General features: G+C 42.6%; 1 protein-coding gene across 1 annotated transcript in view; it reads right to left on the reverse strand.

Moving 5' to 3' along the window:
* Positions 1-699: 699 nt before the first annotated feature.
* tmem165 (transmembrane protein 165) overlaps positions 700-15,278 on the reverse strand; it is a 42,035-nt gene continuing 27,456 nt past the window's right edge. The window contains exons 4-6 of the mRNA XM_080187446.1: positions 14,477-14,659; positions 13,441-13,546; positions 700-4,063 (exon numbers count right to left, since the gene is read on the reverse strand). Coding sequence (XP_080043572.1) covers positions 3,987-4,063; positions 13,441-13,546; positions 14,477-14,659 — 366 coding nt within the window. The 3' untranslated portion in view covers positions 700-3,986. The remainder of the gene's footprint in view (positions 4,064-13,440; positions 13,547-14,476; positions 14,660-15,278) is intronic.

Below are 15,278 nucleotides of genomic sequence, written 5' to 3' on the forward strand. Positions count from 1 at the left end.
ATAGGTTTATGGACGAAAAGGGATTGGTTTAGGTTAGTGGGTCATTGTTGTTGTTTTTTTTAAACTGGTCGGCGCAACATCGTGGGCCGAAGGGCCTGTTCTGCGCTGTAATGTTCTATGTTCTAAGATCAACATCAGTTATAGATGAGTAATTAGCTCAAATTGTACCAGAAATCGATACAAATAAGTTACCCAAGATTAGGCTGACATGGCTGTTTTTAAAAAAAGTGTATAGCATAAAACTAAAGACCAAACATGAACATTAAGAGACATCACATGAGCTTGATACAAGTCAGAACATCCATTGTGTGTCAGTGAGGAATGGGGTGCCAATCAAGCAATTACTGCTATGGAGCTTCTTGATAATTGTTGGAATCACACTCATCCAGGACAGTGGGGATTATTCCTTCTCATTCCTGCTGTACATTGTAGATGATGGGCAAGCTTTGGGGGAAAATCAGCAAGTATTACTTGCCACAGAATTCTCCGCTTTTGACCTATTCCTCTAGTTACAACATTTATATGGTTAATTCTGGGCAATGGTAATCCACAGGATGGGAATTCAGTGATGGTAATGGTAATAAATGTCAGGAAGGGAGTGGCTCTAGCAGAACTCAAACCGAGTATTGCCACTCCTATGTAAGTGTTGCTTGATAACATTGCTGATAATAATTAACAGTAGGCAGATGCTAAGGGCAGTAACTGTCACTGTTGGAGCTGCATTTAAACAGTTTGAACAAAACAGACAAAAAAATCAAAAATCTGATTACAGCAGTTTGAGAACATTATGAACTGAAAACCACAAGGAAGAAAAATCCCATAATGTTGAGGGAAAATCAAATATTTAAAACTTTGTAAAATAAAATGAATTGAACAAGATGCAAACTCATTTTTGCATACTTTTTTTTGCCAGATTTAATCATATGGTGCTCAAAAAATGTGAGTTAAACCAATACATTATTACATCTAATAACCCTGAACCTTCAAAATACAAATTCTGGAAGAAAGACTGAGGGGGAAAAACAGTACCTGGAAATCATTGAGAAAAATATGAACTGAAAATAGCTTACCATTAATATCTCTAAATTATGAAGAGCAAAACTGAAGCAGTATTCCAATGATTTTTAGAAATAAAATGTCAGATTTGAAGATATTGCTCTTTATACTAAATAAAAGTACATCCACTGGTTATAGCAATATGTAAAAATTTAATCTATATCTGTTTCATATAATGTATTCTAATATAAAGAAAATGTGCTACACAGTCTTGCAAACCAATATTCACAAAGACATTTCTGTATACTACTCCAACAGTGCAAATGAATATTTACTTTGACTCCTGTATGTCAGCTAATTTAGATGAATGTTGGGAGTTTGAGAGTTAAGACTTGAGAGTTAAAACTGAAGACAGCAATGCACCTGCAGTTACAGGTATGCTGCACCTCCACTAGGAACATAAATCAATAAGATACATAATCAGGTCAATTTTAAACTGATGCATCATTTTTATACAAAATCTTCATCTCAAGTCATTTTTAGGAAGAGTCTGATAGCACTCAGCCTGTACTTTTAAAATACACGATTCAGCTAAGTAGCAGAACAGGTGAAGGCCACTGGAGGCTCCATGTGGATGGAAGACCACAAAACGAAGAATTCTCCAATTTCTTAACAGAAAAGCCACAATTTTCATTTATTGCGAAAGGACAAAGAGATACTCTATGAATAAAAATAAACTTGATGAGTGGTCCTGTCTATACCGAGAACTGATGCTGTTGCCAAAAGCACCATTTGCTATACATTAAATTAGCTGCACAACAACAGAAATTCACGTTCCATAATTCATCAGAAATTTAGTGGATTTTTTTTTAAAAAAGTACCATGGATGAAAGCTGTCCACAATGAACTCACAAGGATAAAGATGTGTCCAGCACACAACCCAATTCTGAAAGTGGGTGGGGCTACAACATTGTAGCACCAATCCCAGATGTGTGCTCTTATTGAAACGGCGATTTATTAAATACGCTGGTGTTAAGATTCTCTTTTCCCAATTAACAATGAGTCAATTCCGAGCCACAGCATGAGCTGCCGAATTAAAATTCCTTCCAGTCCACTTTGCATTTTCCTGTGGACCAGCAGTGCAAAAAGCAGCATTTTTACAAATAATCCTTTAGTTGTAAAAATAATTGGATGCATTGTTCTTTCAAGAAATTCAACTGTTCTATATTTCCAATCCCTGCGTATTAAGGTAATTTCAATATGCAAAACTGAATTATTTTTAATATAGAAATAATTAATTCCTCTGTATAAAACTGTTCCTAGCGAAATATTGCCACAGGCAAGCAAATATCTTGCAAGGCTAGATTGAATAGATAAGTAATCATATTTTTCAGTCACAATTTCAATGATCCCAAAAATGTCTTTCCAGTATAGAGCATATTGCATGAAATGTAACCATGTACAGTATTTACATTTGTGGAACACACCAAAGCAAAACAATCAAACTTAAAGATGGCGAGAAAAGTACAAACTGGACTTCTGTTGGCCCAGCATTTGCATGTTAAAAATATGCAGTGTTTTGATACCTGCTGAACTGCATGGTTGACACTAGCATTCACATAATTTAGTACTTCCATCTTGAAGATAGAGTAATAGTTAACTGCAGTGTTATCAAGTTATTAAAATCAGATAGTAACTATGAGGTAAATCATGATGCCACTTATATTCATAATTGTATATTCCCATTTTCAAGGCAGTTCCTGCTTTTGGATCGATTAGGAGACGGTGAGTTTTTACTACATGGCAAAATTTGAATAATTCATGTCAGGACAATTTTAGGAAGTGGGTATTCATCAAGGTATATATGCTTCTCCTATCCCAGCTTGGAATCTACTCTGCTTTACAGACATGAAAAACAAGCAAGACTCCATTGTAAAATCCTGCAAATATGAATTTAAATAGCTAAAATAAATATCAAAAGTTGCAGCAACTTCTTGTGATAAACACAGCATTCACTGTAATCTCTAAAGTGAACTTTAAACTTCAGTCAGCTGCAGTACCAAGGTTTAATATATTCTTTCTGCAGCTTTTCATAATTATAAATTAATTTGTATTTCTAATACCAGCAGAAACAATCACAACTTGTATTCCTGATCAATCCCTCACTTTTAAAAATGTTAGTAATTGACATACGTTGATCTAATAAAAAAGGGAAAGTGAAGAGCACAAAAGCAGTTACAAAACCTTGGCTCAAACATTAACAACGGAAGAGCACTAATTTGCACAATCAACATAAAAGTTGCAAGATTAGATGCTGAGCTCTTTGACAGCCATCTCATAACATAGCTCGTAGAATTATAAAATACAACCCTGATAATTATAGGTCAATGCTTGCTAAAGACTCAGTTGCCCTTTTAAACCTGACGCAATATTATCTACTTTTTTGGTGAGGCATTTTCAGTTATAGAAAATTCCCAAAATATGTTCTAATATTAACAAGTTTGGATTACTTAATTGCAATGATCTCTTCAATTAATGCAAAGGAGGCCTAATTTTAATTACAGGTGTTCACAGGGAACATTTTCAAATACTTCTTTACAAGAAGAATGGACAGAATGCAAGACAGGAGTGCTCTAAACAAAATAGCTGAGAATCATTTTCTTTAGAGAGTACCGCAGGAAGATTTACTTAGTTAAAATTTAGCTTCCCATTTAATGGTGGGAGTTCTTTTGAAAGCTATCGACAAACTCCAACATTTATGCTTGCAGAATTTGGACGTGGTACCTACTTATTGAAATATCCACACAGAAAATGTAATATACAGCAAGGTGTTTGGGCTGATAACCTCAAGACTTGCCCTCAGAATCCAAAATACATGTAAACTTTACAAGAGGCACGTCTACATCAAGTCCTCTGCACTGTGTTACACTGCACATTTATAAACATAGGAATAAAGAGTTGGAAATGGACGATGCAGGTCATCATTCTTGTTAAAACCCGCTGTCTGGGCTGATAAACAAGGCGGAGAGTGCAAATGCCAGGAAAACTATTCCACCAATAATGGTCACTACAAACAAAAGAGAATAATTAAACAAAGTGTTAATTTCATAAAATTTATAAATCAACTAAACGTCAAATCAATTTACTTGTAACTATGAAAACAGGTTTCATAGATGCTATCTTACATTGATCCCTCACCCTGTCACTCCCTCCCTTTTTTCTTCACGGTGGCACAGAAGTTAACACTGCTGTCTCAGGGCCAGGCACTAGGGTTTAATTCTGGCCTTGGAGTTTCCATGTTCTCCCTGTATCTGTGTGGGTTTCCTCTGGGGTGTCCCGATTTTCTCCACAGTCCAAAGATGGGTACTTCAGGTGCCAGGTTTCAGATGCTTCAGGAAGGACAGGGAGGATGGCAGAAGAGGTGGTGGAGTGGCACTGTTGATCAGGGACAGTGTCATGGCTGCAGAGAAAGAGGATGCCGTGGAGGGACTATCTACAGAGTCTCTGTGGGTGGAAGTTACGAACAGCAAAGGGTCAAAAACTTTGCTGGGTGTATTCTATAGGCCACCCAATAGTGACAGGGAAGTTGAAGTGCAGATAGGGAAACAGATTCTGGAGAAATGTATTAATAACAGAGTTGTCGTGATGGGAGACTTCAATTTCCCAAACATCGACTGGAATATCCCTAGGGTAAGGGGTTTGGATGGGGAGGAGTTTGTTAGGTGTGTTCAGGAAGGTTTCCTGACACAGTATGTGGATGAGCCTACGAGGGGAGAGGCTGTACTTGACCTGGTACTGGCAAATGAGCCAGGGCAGGTGATGGATCTCTCGGTAGGGGAGCATCTTGGGAATGGTGACCATAATTCTATCTCCTTCACAATTGCATTGGAACGAGATAGGATCAGGCAGGCTAGGAAGGTGTTTGTCTGGAGTAAGGGGAGATACGAAGAAGTCAGGAAGTTACTTGGACAAATAAACTGGAAGGAGGCGTTCTTAGGGAAAAGTACCGAAGGAAGGTGGCGGATATTCAAGGAATGTTTGTCTGGAGCTATGCGTGACAACGTTCCGATGAGACAAGGGGGTTTTGGTAGGTCGCGGGAACCGTGGTGCACAAAGGCTGTGTTGAACCTAGTCAGGAGGAAAGGGAAGGTGTACAAAAGGTTCAGGGAACTCGGAGAGGTTAAGGATCTTGAGGAGTATAAGTACTGTAGAAAGGAGCTTAAAAGGGAAATTAGGAGAGCCAGAAGGGGTCATGAGAAGACCTTGGCGGGTAAGATTAAGGAGAATCCCAAGGCCTTTTATAAATATGTGAAAGGTAAAAGGATGAGAAGAGAAGGGATAGGACCTATAAAAGGTGAAGGGGGTAAGGTCTGTGTGGAACCAGAAGAAATGGCAGAGGTGCTTAATGAGTACTTTGCCTCAGTATTCACGGTGGAAGCTGATCTGGGAGATTTTGCCACGGATTTGCAGCAGATGGAAAAGATTGAGTTTGTGGATATTAAGGTGGAGGATGTGTTAGAACTTTTGAATTCTATCAAGATTGATAAGTCGCCGGGACCAGATGGGATATACCCCAGGATACTGTGGGAGGCGAGGGAAGTGATTGCAGAGCCCCTGGCGATGATCTTTGCGTCGTCAATGGAGACGGGAGAGGTTCCGGAAGATTGGAGGGTTGCGGATGTAGTCCCTATTTTCAAGAAAGGGAACAGAGATAGCCCGGGAAATTACCGACCGGTGAGTCTGACCTCAGTGGTTGGTAAGCTGATGGAAAGGCTTCTGAGGGACAAGATTTACGACCATTTGGAGAGGTTTGACATGATCAGGAATAGTCAGCATGGATTTGTCAAGGGCAGGTCGTGCCTTACAAGCCTAGTTGAGTTCTTCGATAATGTGACTGAACACATTGACGAAGGAAGTGCCGTGGACGTGGTGTACATGGACTTCAGCAAGGCGTTTGATAAGGTCCCCCATGCAAGACTTCTTGAGAAGGTGAGAGGGCATGGGATCCAAGAGCCTTTGGCCTTGTGGATCAAGAACTGGCTTGCCTGCAGAAGGCAGAGAGTGGTTGTGGATGGGTCTTTTTCTGAATGGAGGTCAGTCACCAGTGGAGTGCCCCAGGGATCTGTTCTAGGACCCTTGCTGTTTGTCATTTTCATAAATGACCTGGATGAGGAAGTGGAAGGATGGGTAAGTAAGTTCACTGATGACACGAAGGTCGGTGGTGTTGTGGATGGTCTGGAAGGATGGCAAAAGTTGCAGCAGGACATAAATAGGATGCAGGACTGGGCGGAGAAGTGGCAGATGGACTTCAACGCAGATAAATGCGTAGTCGTCCATTTTGGCAGAACCAACGGGATGAACGAGTACACTATCAAGGGCAGGAGTCTTGGTAGTGTTGAGGAGCAGAAGGATCTTGGGGTCCAGGTCCACAGGACTCTTAAATCGGCCTCACAGGTGGAAGAGGTGGTCAAGAAGGCGTATGGTGTACTGGCCTTCATAAATCGAGGGATTGAGTTTAGGAGTCGGGAAGTAATGCTGCAACTTTATAAGACCCTTGTCAGGCCTCATTTGGAGTACTGTGCGCAGTTCTGGTCGCCTCACTATAGGAAAGACGTAGAAGCTATTGAAAGGGTACAGAGGAGATTTACAAGGATGTTGCCTGGACTGGGAGGCATGCCTTATGAAGTTAGGTTGAGGGAACTGGGTCTCTTTTCCCTGGAGAGACGTAGGTTGAGAGGCGACCTGATAGAGGTTTATAATATGTTGAGAGGAATAGATAGGGTGGATTCTCAGAGGCTATTTCCCTGGGTTGAAATGGTCGCTACGAGAGGACACAGGTTTAAGGTGCGGGGAGGAAAGTACAGAAGTGATGTTAGGGGTAAGTTTTTCACTCAGAGGGTGGTGAGTGAATGGAATCGGCTGCCGTCAGTGGTGGTGGAGGCGAACTCGCTGGGGTCTTTTAAAAGACTTCTGGATGAGTATATGGGGTTTTATGGGATTGGGGGTTATAGATAGGTGTTGATGTGATCGGCGCAACTCGTGGGCCGAAGGGCCTGTTTGTGCTGTAGTGTTCTATGTTCTATGCGCAGGTTAGGTTGATTAAAGTCATAGAGATTTACAGCGTGGAAACAGGCCCTTTGGTCCAACTTGTCCATGCCTTAGTTTTTAACCACTAAGCTAGTCCCATTTGCCCGCATTTGGCCCATACCCCTGTATGAGGAAGAGGGAGGCGTACATTAGATCTAGGCATTTGAGGACAGAGATAGCGTTAGAGGAATACAGAGAATGTAGGAGAGAACTTAAAAGGGGCATCAGAAAGGCAAAAAGGGGCCACGAAATGGCTTTGGCGGGTAGGATTAAGGAAAATCCTAAGGCATTTTACTCCTATGTTAGAAACAAAAGGATGGTTAGAGGGAAGATTGGTCCTCTCAGGGACAGAGGAGGGGAACTATGCTTGGAGCCTGGGGGAATGGGGGAGATCTTGAATGAATGCTTTGCGTCGGTATTCACGCAGGAGAGGGGCCTGATGTCTGGTGCTGTGCTTGAGGAGTTTGAGGATCCGTTGAGGGAAATAGTCATCACGAGGGAAGAGGTGTTGGGACTTTTAGACAGTATAAAGACGGATAAATCTCCGGGGCCTGATGGCATCTATCCCAGGCTGCTAAGGGAGGTGAGGGATGAAATTGCTGGGCCTCTGACGCAAATCTTTGTCTCTTCTTTGGACACAGGTGAGGTCCCAGAGGATTGGCGGATTGCAAATGTAGTACCGTTGTGGAGGAGGGAACCGAGTGCAGGGTGTCGAAATTTGCTGATGACACCAAGATTGGGGGAAAGGCAAATTGTGCGGAGGGTGTGGAGAGTCTGCAGAAGGATCTAGATAGGCTGGGCGAATGGGCCAGGAAATGGCAAATGGAATTTAATATTGGCAAGTGTGAGGTGGTCCACTTTGGTAGGAAGAATGGTAGGAAGGACTATTACTTACGTGGCGAAAAACTGCAGCAGGCGACGGTGCAGAGGGACCTCGGGGTCCTTGTGCATGACTCGCAAAAACCCAGCTTGCAGGTGCAGCAGGTGGTCAGGAAGGCGAATGGGATGCTGGCCTTCATAGCGAGGGGGATTGAATATAAAAGTAGGGAGGTCTTGCTGCAGCTGTATAGGGCATTGGTGAGGCCGCAGCTGGAGTACTGTGTGCAGTTTTGGGCGCCGCACCTGCGCAAGGATATTTTGGCCCTGGAGGGAGTGCAGAGGAGATTTACTAGGCTGATACCGGAGTTGAGGGGATTGAGCTATGAGGAGAGGCTGAATAAACTAGGCTTGTACTTGTTAGAGTTTAGAAGAATGAGGGGAGATCTCATTGAGACGTATAAGATGATGAATGGGATGGATAGGATAGAGGTGGAGAGACTCTTCCCGCTCAAAAAAGACAGTAGGACTAGGGGGCACAGCCTCAAGATAAAGGGGAGGCGGTTTAGAACGGAGTTGAGGAGGAACTTCTTCACTCAAAGGGTGGTGAATTTCTGGAATTCTCTGCCCGTTGAAGTGGTGGAGGCTGCCTCGCTAAATATTTTTAAGAAGCGGGTTGATGGGTTCTTGATAAGAGAGGGGATTAAGGGTTATGGGGAGAGGGCGGGAAAGTGGAACTGAGCCACAACAGATCAGCCATGATCTTATTGAATGGCGGGGCAGGCTCGAAGGGCTAGATGGCCTACTCCTGCTCCTATTTCTTATGTTCTTAAAAAGGGTCAGAGGGATAACCCAGGGAATTATAGGCCGGTGAGCTTGACTTCAGTTATAGGCAAGCTAATGGAGAGGATCCTCAAGGATAGGATGTTTGAACATCTGCAGCGCTGCAATCTGATCAGGGATACGCAGCATGGCTTCGTTACAGGGAGGTCGTGCCTTACGAATCTAGTGGAATTTTTTGAAGAGGTGACAAAAACGGTTGACGAAGGACAAGCCGTTGATGTCGTCTATATGGATTTCAGTAAGGCGTTTGACAAGGTCCCTCATGGTAGGCTGATAGAAAAGGTGAAGGCTCATGGGATACAAGGCCAGGTATGTAGATGGGTGGAGAACTGGCTTGGGAGGAGGAGACAGCGGGTAGTAGTGGAAGGCTCCTTTTCCAATTGGAGGTCTGTCACCAGTGGTGTGCCGCAGGGCTCGGTACTAGGACCTCTTCTATTTGTAGTATATATTAATGACTTGGAAGAGGGGGTAGGTGGTGTGATCAGCAAATTTGCTGATGACACTAAGATGGTTGGATTGGCGGGTACTGAGGAGCAGTGCCTGGCAATGCAACAGGACATAGACAGGCTGGTAGATTGGGCAGATAGATGGCAAATGGAATTTAATCCGGAGAAATGCGAGGTGATGCACTTTGGCCGGAATAATGTGGAGGGGAGTTATACGATAAAAGGTAGAACTATCCGGAGTATAGATACGCAGAGAGACCTGGGGGTGCAAGTGCACAAGTCCCTGAAGGTGTCGGTGCAGGTGCAGAATGTGATGAGGAAAGCGTATGGTATGTTAGCCTTCATAGGAAGGGGTATAGAATATAAGAGTAGGAGTCTGATGTTGCAGTTGTATAGAACGTTGGTTAGGCCTCACTTGGAGTACTGCGTCCAGTTCTGGTCGCCATACTACCGGAAGGATGTAGAGATCCTGGAGAGAGTGCAGAGGAGATTTACCAGGATGCTGCCTGGTATGGAAGGGCTGTCTTACGAGGAAAGATTGAACGAACTTGGGCTGTTTTCCCTTGAGAGACGTCGGATCTAATAGAGGTTTATAAGATTATGAAGGGGATAGATAGAGTAAATGGTGGTAAGCTTTTTCCGCTATTAGAAATGGATAGAACGAGGGGTCACGGGCTTAGGGTGAGGGGGGCTAGGTATAAGACAAATATTAGAGGGCAGTTTTTCACGCAAAGGGTAGTGGGGGTGTGGAATGCACTGCCGAGTAAGGTGGTGGAAGCAGGCACGCTAGGGTTGTTTAAGAGTCACTTAGACAGCCACATGAGCGGTCTACATATAGGGGGATATAGCAGGCCTTACTAAACATTGTAGGCTTGGGATTCCGTTTTTGCCTCAGGGATGTTACAGTCTTTGCCTGTTTAATAATGAATTTTTTGTCTCCACAGGCATTTAAGTCCACCTTGTTGACCAGCAAGGGGCATGCATGCGGCAGGTTGTAGTGGGCTGCTCTTGGATGTTGCTTCGGGAGTTGCCTATTGCTTCATGTCGTTAGTGTGCTTAAACTGGACCATCTCGAGGGCAACATGACAGCTCAGAGACTATCTCTGTTGCTGTGCGGACACATGGATTTGGGCCTGTGTCTGTGGGAGTTTGCGCGTTCTCCCCGTGGTTGCGTGGGTTTCCTCCGGGTGCTCCGGTTTCCTCCCACATCCCAAAGATGCGCTTTTAGGCTGATTGATTGGGTAACAAATTGTCCCTATGTTGGACCTCCCCGATCCTCGCACATTAGGCGTAGACTAAAATCATGAATAGGTCACTGAGACAATGGGACGGCGGCGTGGGCTCGTTGGGCCGAAGGGCCTGTTTCCCGTGCTGTGTCGTTCTTTGTGTTCTTTGTGTAAACCCACCCTATCCATATAACTGTCTAAATACTTTTTAAAAGACAAAATTGTACCCACTTCTGGCAGCTCGTTCCAAACACTCACCACCTTCAGTGAAAAACTGTCTCTCTGGACTCTCTTTTTGTCTCCCTTTTCATCTTAAACCAATGCCTTCTAGTTTTAGACGCCCCTACCTTTGGGAAAACATATTGACTATCTACCTTATCTAATCTCCTCATTATTTTAGAGACTGCTATAAGATCACCCCCAAAACATCCTACGCTCCAAGGAAAAAGTCCCAGTCTATCCAGCTTCTCCTTACAACTCAAACCATCAAGTCCCAGTAGCATCCTAGTAAACCTTTTCTGCACTCTTTCTAGTTTAATAATATCCTTTCTATAGTAGGCTGACCACTACTATACACAGTATCCCAAGAGTGGCCTTGCACAACTTCAACAAGACATTCCAACTCCTGAATTCAATATTCTGACCAATGAAACCAAGCATACAGAATGCCTTCTGCACCACCCTATCCACCTACGACTCCACTTTCAAGAAGCTATGAACCTGTATTCCTAGATCTCTTTATTCTATAACTCTCTCCAACACCCTCCCATTAACTGAGTAGGTACTGCCCCGATTTGATTTTCCAAAATACATGATCTCACATTTATCTAAATTAAACTCCATCTGCCATTCGTCAGCCTCCTGGCTCAATTGATCAATATCCCGTTGCAATCCTAGATAACTTTCTCCACTGTCCACTATGCCACTAATCTTGGTGCTGTCTGCAAACTTTACTATGTCTACTAAATTCTTATCCAAATCATTAATACGTGGTGGACCCAACACCGATCACTGAGGCACACCGCTGGTTACAAGCCTCCAGTTTGAAAAACAACCCTCAACAATCACCCTCCATCTTCTGTTATCAAGCCAATTTATATCCTATTGGCTACCTCACCCTGAATCCCATGAGATTTAACCTTGTGCAACAGCCTATCATGCAGTATCTTGTCAAAGGCCTTGCTAAAGTTCAGGTAGACAACATCAACTGCACTGCCCTCATTTACCTTCTTGGTTACCCCTTCAAAAAACTCAATCAAATTTGAGAGACATGATTTTCCACTCTCAAAGCCATGCTGACTGTGCCTAATCTGTTCTTGCATCTCTAAATGCCTGTAGGTCCTTCCAGAATATCTAACAGACCTGTAGGTCCTCTCAGAATATCTAACAATGTACCCACTACAGATATACAGATCACCGGCCTGTAGTTCCCAGGCTTTTCCCTGCAGTCCTTTTTAAACAAAGGCACAACATTTGCCACCCTCCAACCTTCAGGCACCCGATCTGTGGCTGTTGATGATTCAAATATTTCTGCTGGGGACCTGCAATTTCCTCCCTGGCCTCCCACAACATCCTGGGATACATTTCATCAGGTCCTGGGATTTATCTACCTTAATGCACTTTAGGACTTCCAACACCTCCTTTGCTATAATATGTACACTCATCAAGACATCACTGTTTATTTCCCCGAGTTCCCTAACATTCACGCCTTCCTCAACAATAAATATCAATGAGAAAAACTCATTTTAGGATCTCACCCAACTCTTGTGGTTCCACTCATAGATAACTTTGTTGATCTTTAACAGGCCCTTCTCTTTCCCTAGTTACTATTTTGCCCTTTATGAATTTGTAGAAGCTCTTTGGATTCTCCTTTGCTTTAGCAGGTAAGGCAATCTCATGGCCCCTTTTTGCCCTCCTGATTTATCTCCTAACTCTACTCCAACACCCACCATAGTCTTCAAGGGATTCACTTGATCTCAGCTGTCTATGCAAGTCACATGCCTCCTCCTTTTTTGACGAGCCTTGTTCTTCACTCTAAAAGGAATGTGCTTACCCTGGTTAACATGCTTTTGAAAGTCTCCCACTTACCAGCCGTCCTTTTGCCTTCCCACAGACTCCCCCAATTAACTTTTGAAAGTTCCTGTCTAATATTATCAATACTGGCTTTGCCCTAACTTAGAATTTTAACTTTGGTGCCAGACATATAATTCTCCATGGCTATCTTAAAACTAATGGAATTATGGTCACTGGTCCCAAAGTGATCCCTCACTAACACTTCTGTCACTCGCCCTTCCTTACTTCCCAAGAGGAGGTTAAGTTTTGCCCTCTCTCTAATCGGGCCATCCACATACTGAATGAAAAATTTCTCCTTAATACACTCAAATATCTCTCCATCCAAGCCCTTAATGCTATGGGAAAGTTAAAGTTCCCTACATTACCACCTTATTTTGCTTGCAGCTATTTGTAATCTCCTTATATAGTTTCTCCTCAATTTCCCCCCAACTATTTGGGGGCCCGTATTATAATCCTATTAAAGTGATCTCTCCTTTCTTATTTCTCAGTTCTACCCATATAGACCCAGTGGGCGAACCCTCGGATATATCCCCTCAGTATTGCCATGATGTTCTCCCTAATTGGCCATGGTAAATTGCCCCTTTATGTCTAGGGGTCTAGCAAAGTAAATAAGTGGGATTAAGGGATACGGCATAGGTGGGATTGTGGTCGGTGCAGACTCAATGGGCCAAATGACCTCCCTCCGCACTATTCTATTCATCCCACCTTGCCCTTTGCACTTGTTCACAAGTCCATAACATTCCTAACTTTTAATGGCTTCTGGTGAAAGGTCACAGACCTGAAAGGTTAATTTTCTTTCGATATACACTGGTTGGCTTGCCGTGTATTACCAATTACTACTCTATATCGAGTTCCTATTTCCCTCAGAATGGAGAAAATCAAGTCTAAGGTAATAACTTGACAATTTAAATCTGTAGTTTTATTTCAGAAATAAAAACAGTCTCAATTCTTACCAGTTCTAACAGAGATTTTTTGGGCAACCATCCTTCCTCCAATAACTGCCAATCCAGTACAAAGACAGTGCCCTAATGTTCCACCTACAGCAACACCAAAGGGATCCTGTGGGGATAAAGTGCACAATAGGATCACAGAATCCTAGAAAATTTACAATACAGATGGAGGCCATTTGGCCCAATTGACAAAGAGCCACCCAATCCAATCCCACCTTCCTGCATTTGATCAGTCACCCTGCAGGCCATAGCTCAAGTCTCAACTATTAGAATGCAAATATATAATTTCACTGAATTAGCTTGTAAATTAACATACTGAACAGTTTTATTTGAACCCATTGATCAACTTTCACACACTAAAAAAGCTCTTTGTGAAATAATCTGACTTTTTACCTAGTTGCTAGTTACCATGGTGGCACTGTGGTTAGCACTGCTGCCTCACAACACCAGGGATGCGAGTTCAATTTCGGCTCTGGGTGACTGCAGAGTTTGCATGTTTCCCCCTGTGTCTGCATGGGTTTTCTCCCACAGTTTAAAGATACGTAGGTTAGGTGGATCAGTCATGGTAAATGTGAGGATTTATGGGGATAAAGTCTAATTCTAGGGCAGCACAGCGGTTAGCACTGCTGCTTCACAGTGCCAGGTGCCCAGGTTCTATTCCTGGCTTGGGTCACTATGTGGAGTTTGCACGTTCTCCCCATGTCTGCATGGGTTTCCTCTGGGTGCTCTGGTTTCCTCACACATTCTGAATGATGTGCTGGTTAGGTGCATTGATCCGAACAGGTATCGGACTATGGCGATTAGGGGAGTTTCACTAATTTCATTGCAGGGTTAATGTTAGCCTTACTTGTGACTAATAAACAAACCTTTACTCTTTCAAGGCAGGCTGAATCCTTGGTGTTCAACTGGCTCAAAAAGTGATATAGATCTACAATCCTGTCAAATCTCTTCTTGAAAGGCAAAAATTCAACCAACTCACTTCCTGCCTCTGAAAAGAAAAATATGCCAGTATCCAGATTAAGCAAAAATGAAAACTCACCTCCCTAGCAGCTAATACAATTGTTGTTAGTTGTGATCGATCTCCCCATTCTGCCAAAAACGTGAGGGTAAATGCCTGAATGAAAATTGGAGAAATACAAGGCATGCGCCTCTTTTGTGACAGATGTGTTGATGATCCTGACTCAATATCCTGTGGACCATTTACAGTCTTTGATCGTTGAAGCTAAGTAGAGAGAGGAAACATTTTAATTACGAAAACATGAACAGTGTATTTTTAAGATTTCAAATGCATATAAAAATAGGCAGATGAAGCAAATTTGAAATTAGAAACTACTAAAATGACAATGTATTTTAGGCTACTTTTGATGAATACAACATAAAGTAGTTACATTTTATTTGCTGTTTTAATTAGCATGCTCATGCAATGAATTAAAACAGGAGAAAACAGACCATTGATATCAAACATGAATTCTTCCTTATTTTAGTTTAGTTTATTTGTAGCACCTCATTTGAGAGCAACAGCGCAACACACTGCTTCAAAAATCCATTCAGAAGTCAACCCAATGTGTCACCATTTGGAATCCCTGCATTTCTGTGGTTCACTATTTCCAACAATCCTTCATGACTAAAACAAGCGAAGTATATATTCATTCATTCACTGGGCATTAAAAGCAATTGCTCAGAATTGTTTCCTAGGCTGGGAATTTCCCCAGCCTAACACTAATTTTGTTGGAAATGTTGGGTTTGACTTCCACCACATTAATTGAAAAATTACATTAACAGATCAGGAAAACATTTGATTTGATTTGTCACATGTATTAGTATACAGTGAAAAGTATTGT

This window comes from Carcharhinus amblyrhynchos, chromosome 1 (genome assembly GCF_965287045.1).
Source record: "Carcharhinus amblyrhynchos chromosome 1, sCarAmb.v2.hapA, whole genome shotgun sequence".
In the NCBI taxonomy this organism is placed as follows: domain Eukaryota; kingdom Metazoa; phylum Chordata; class Chondrichthyes; order Carcharhiniformes; family Carcharhinidae; genus Carcharhinus; species Carcharhinus amblyrhynchos.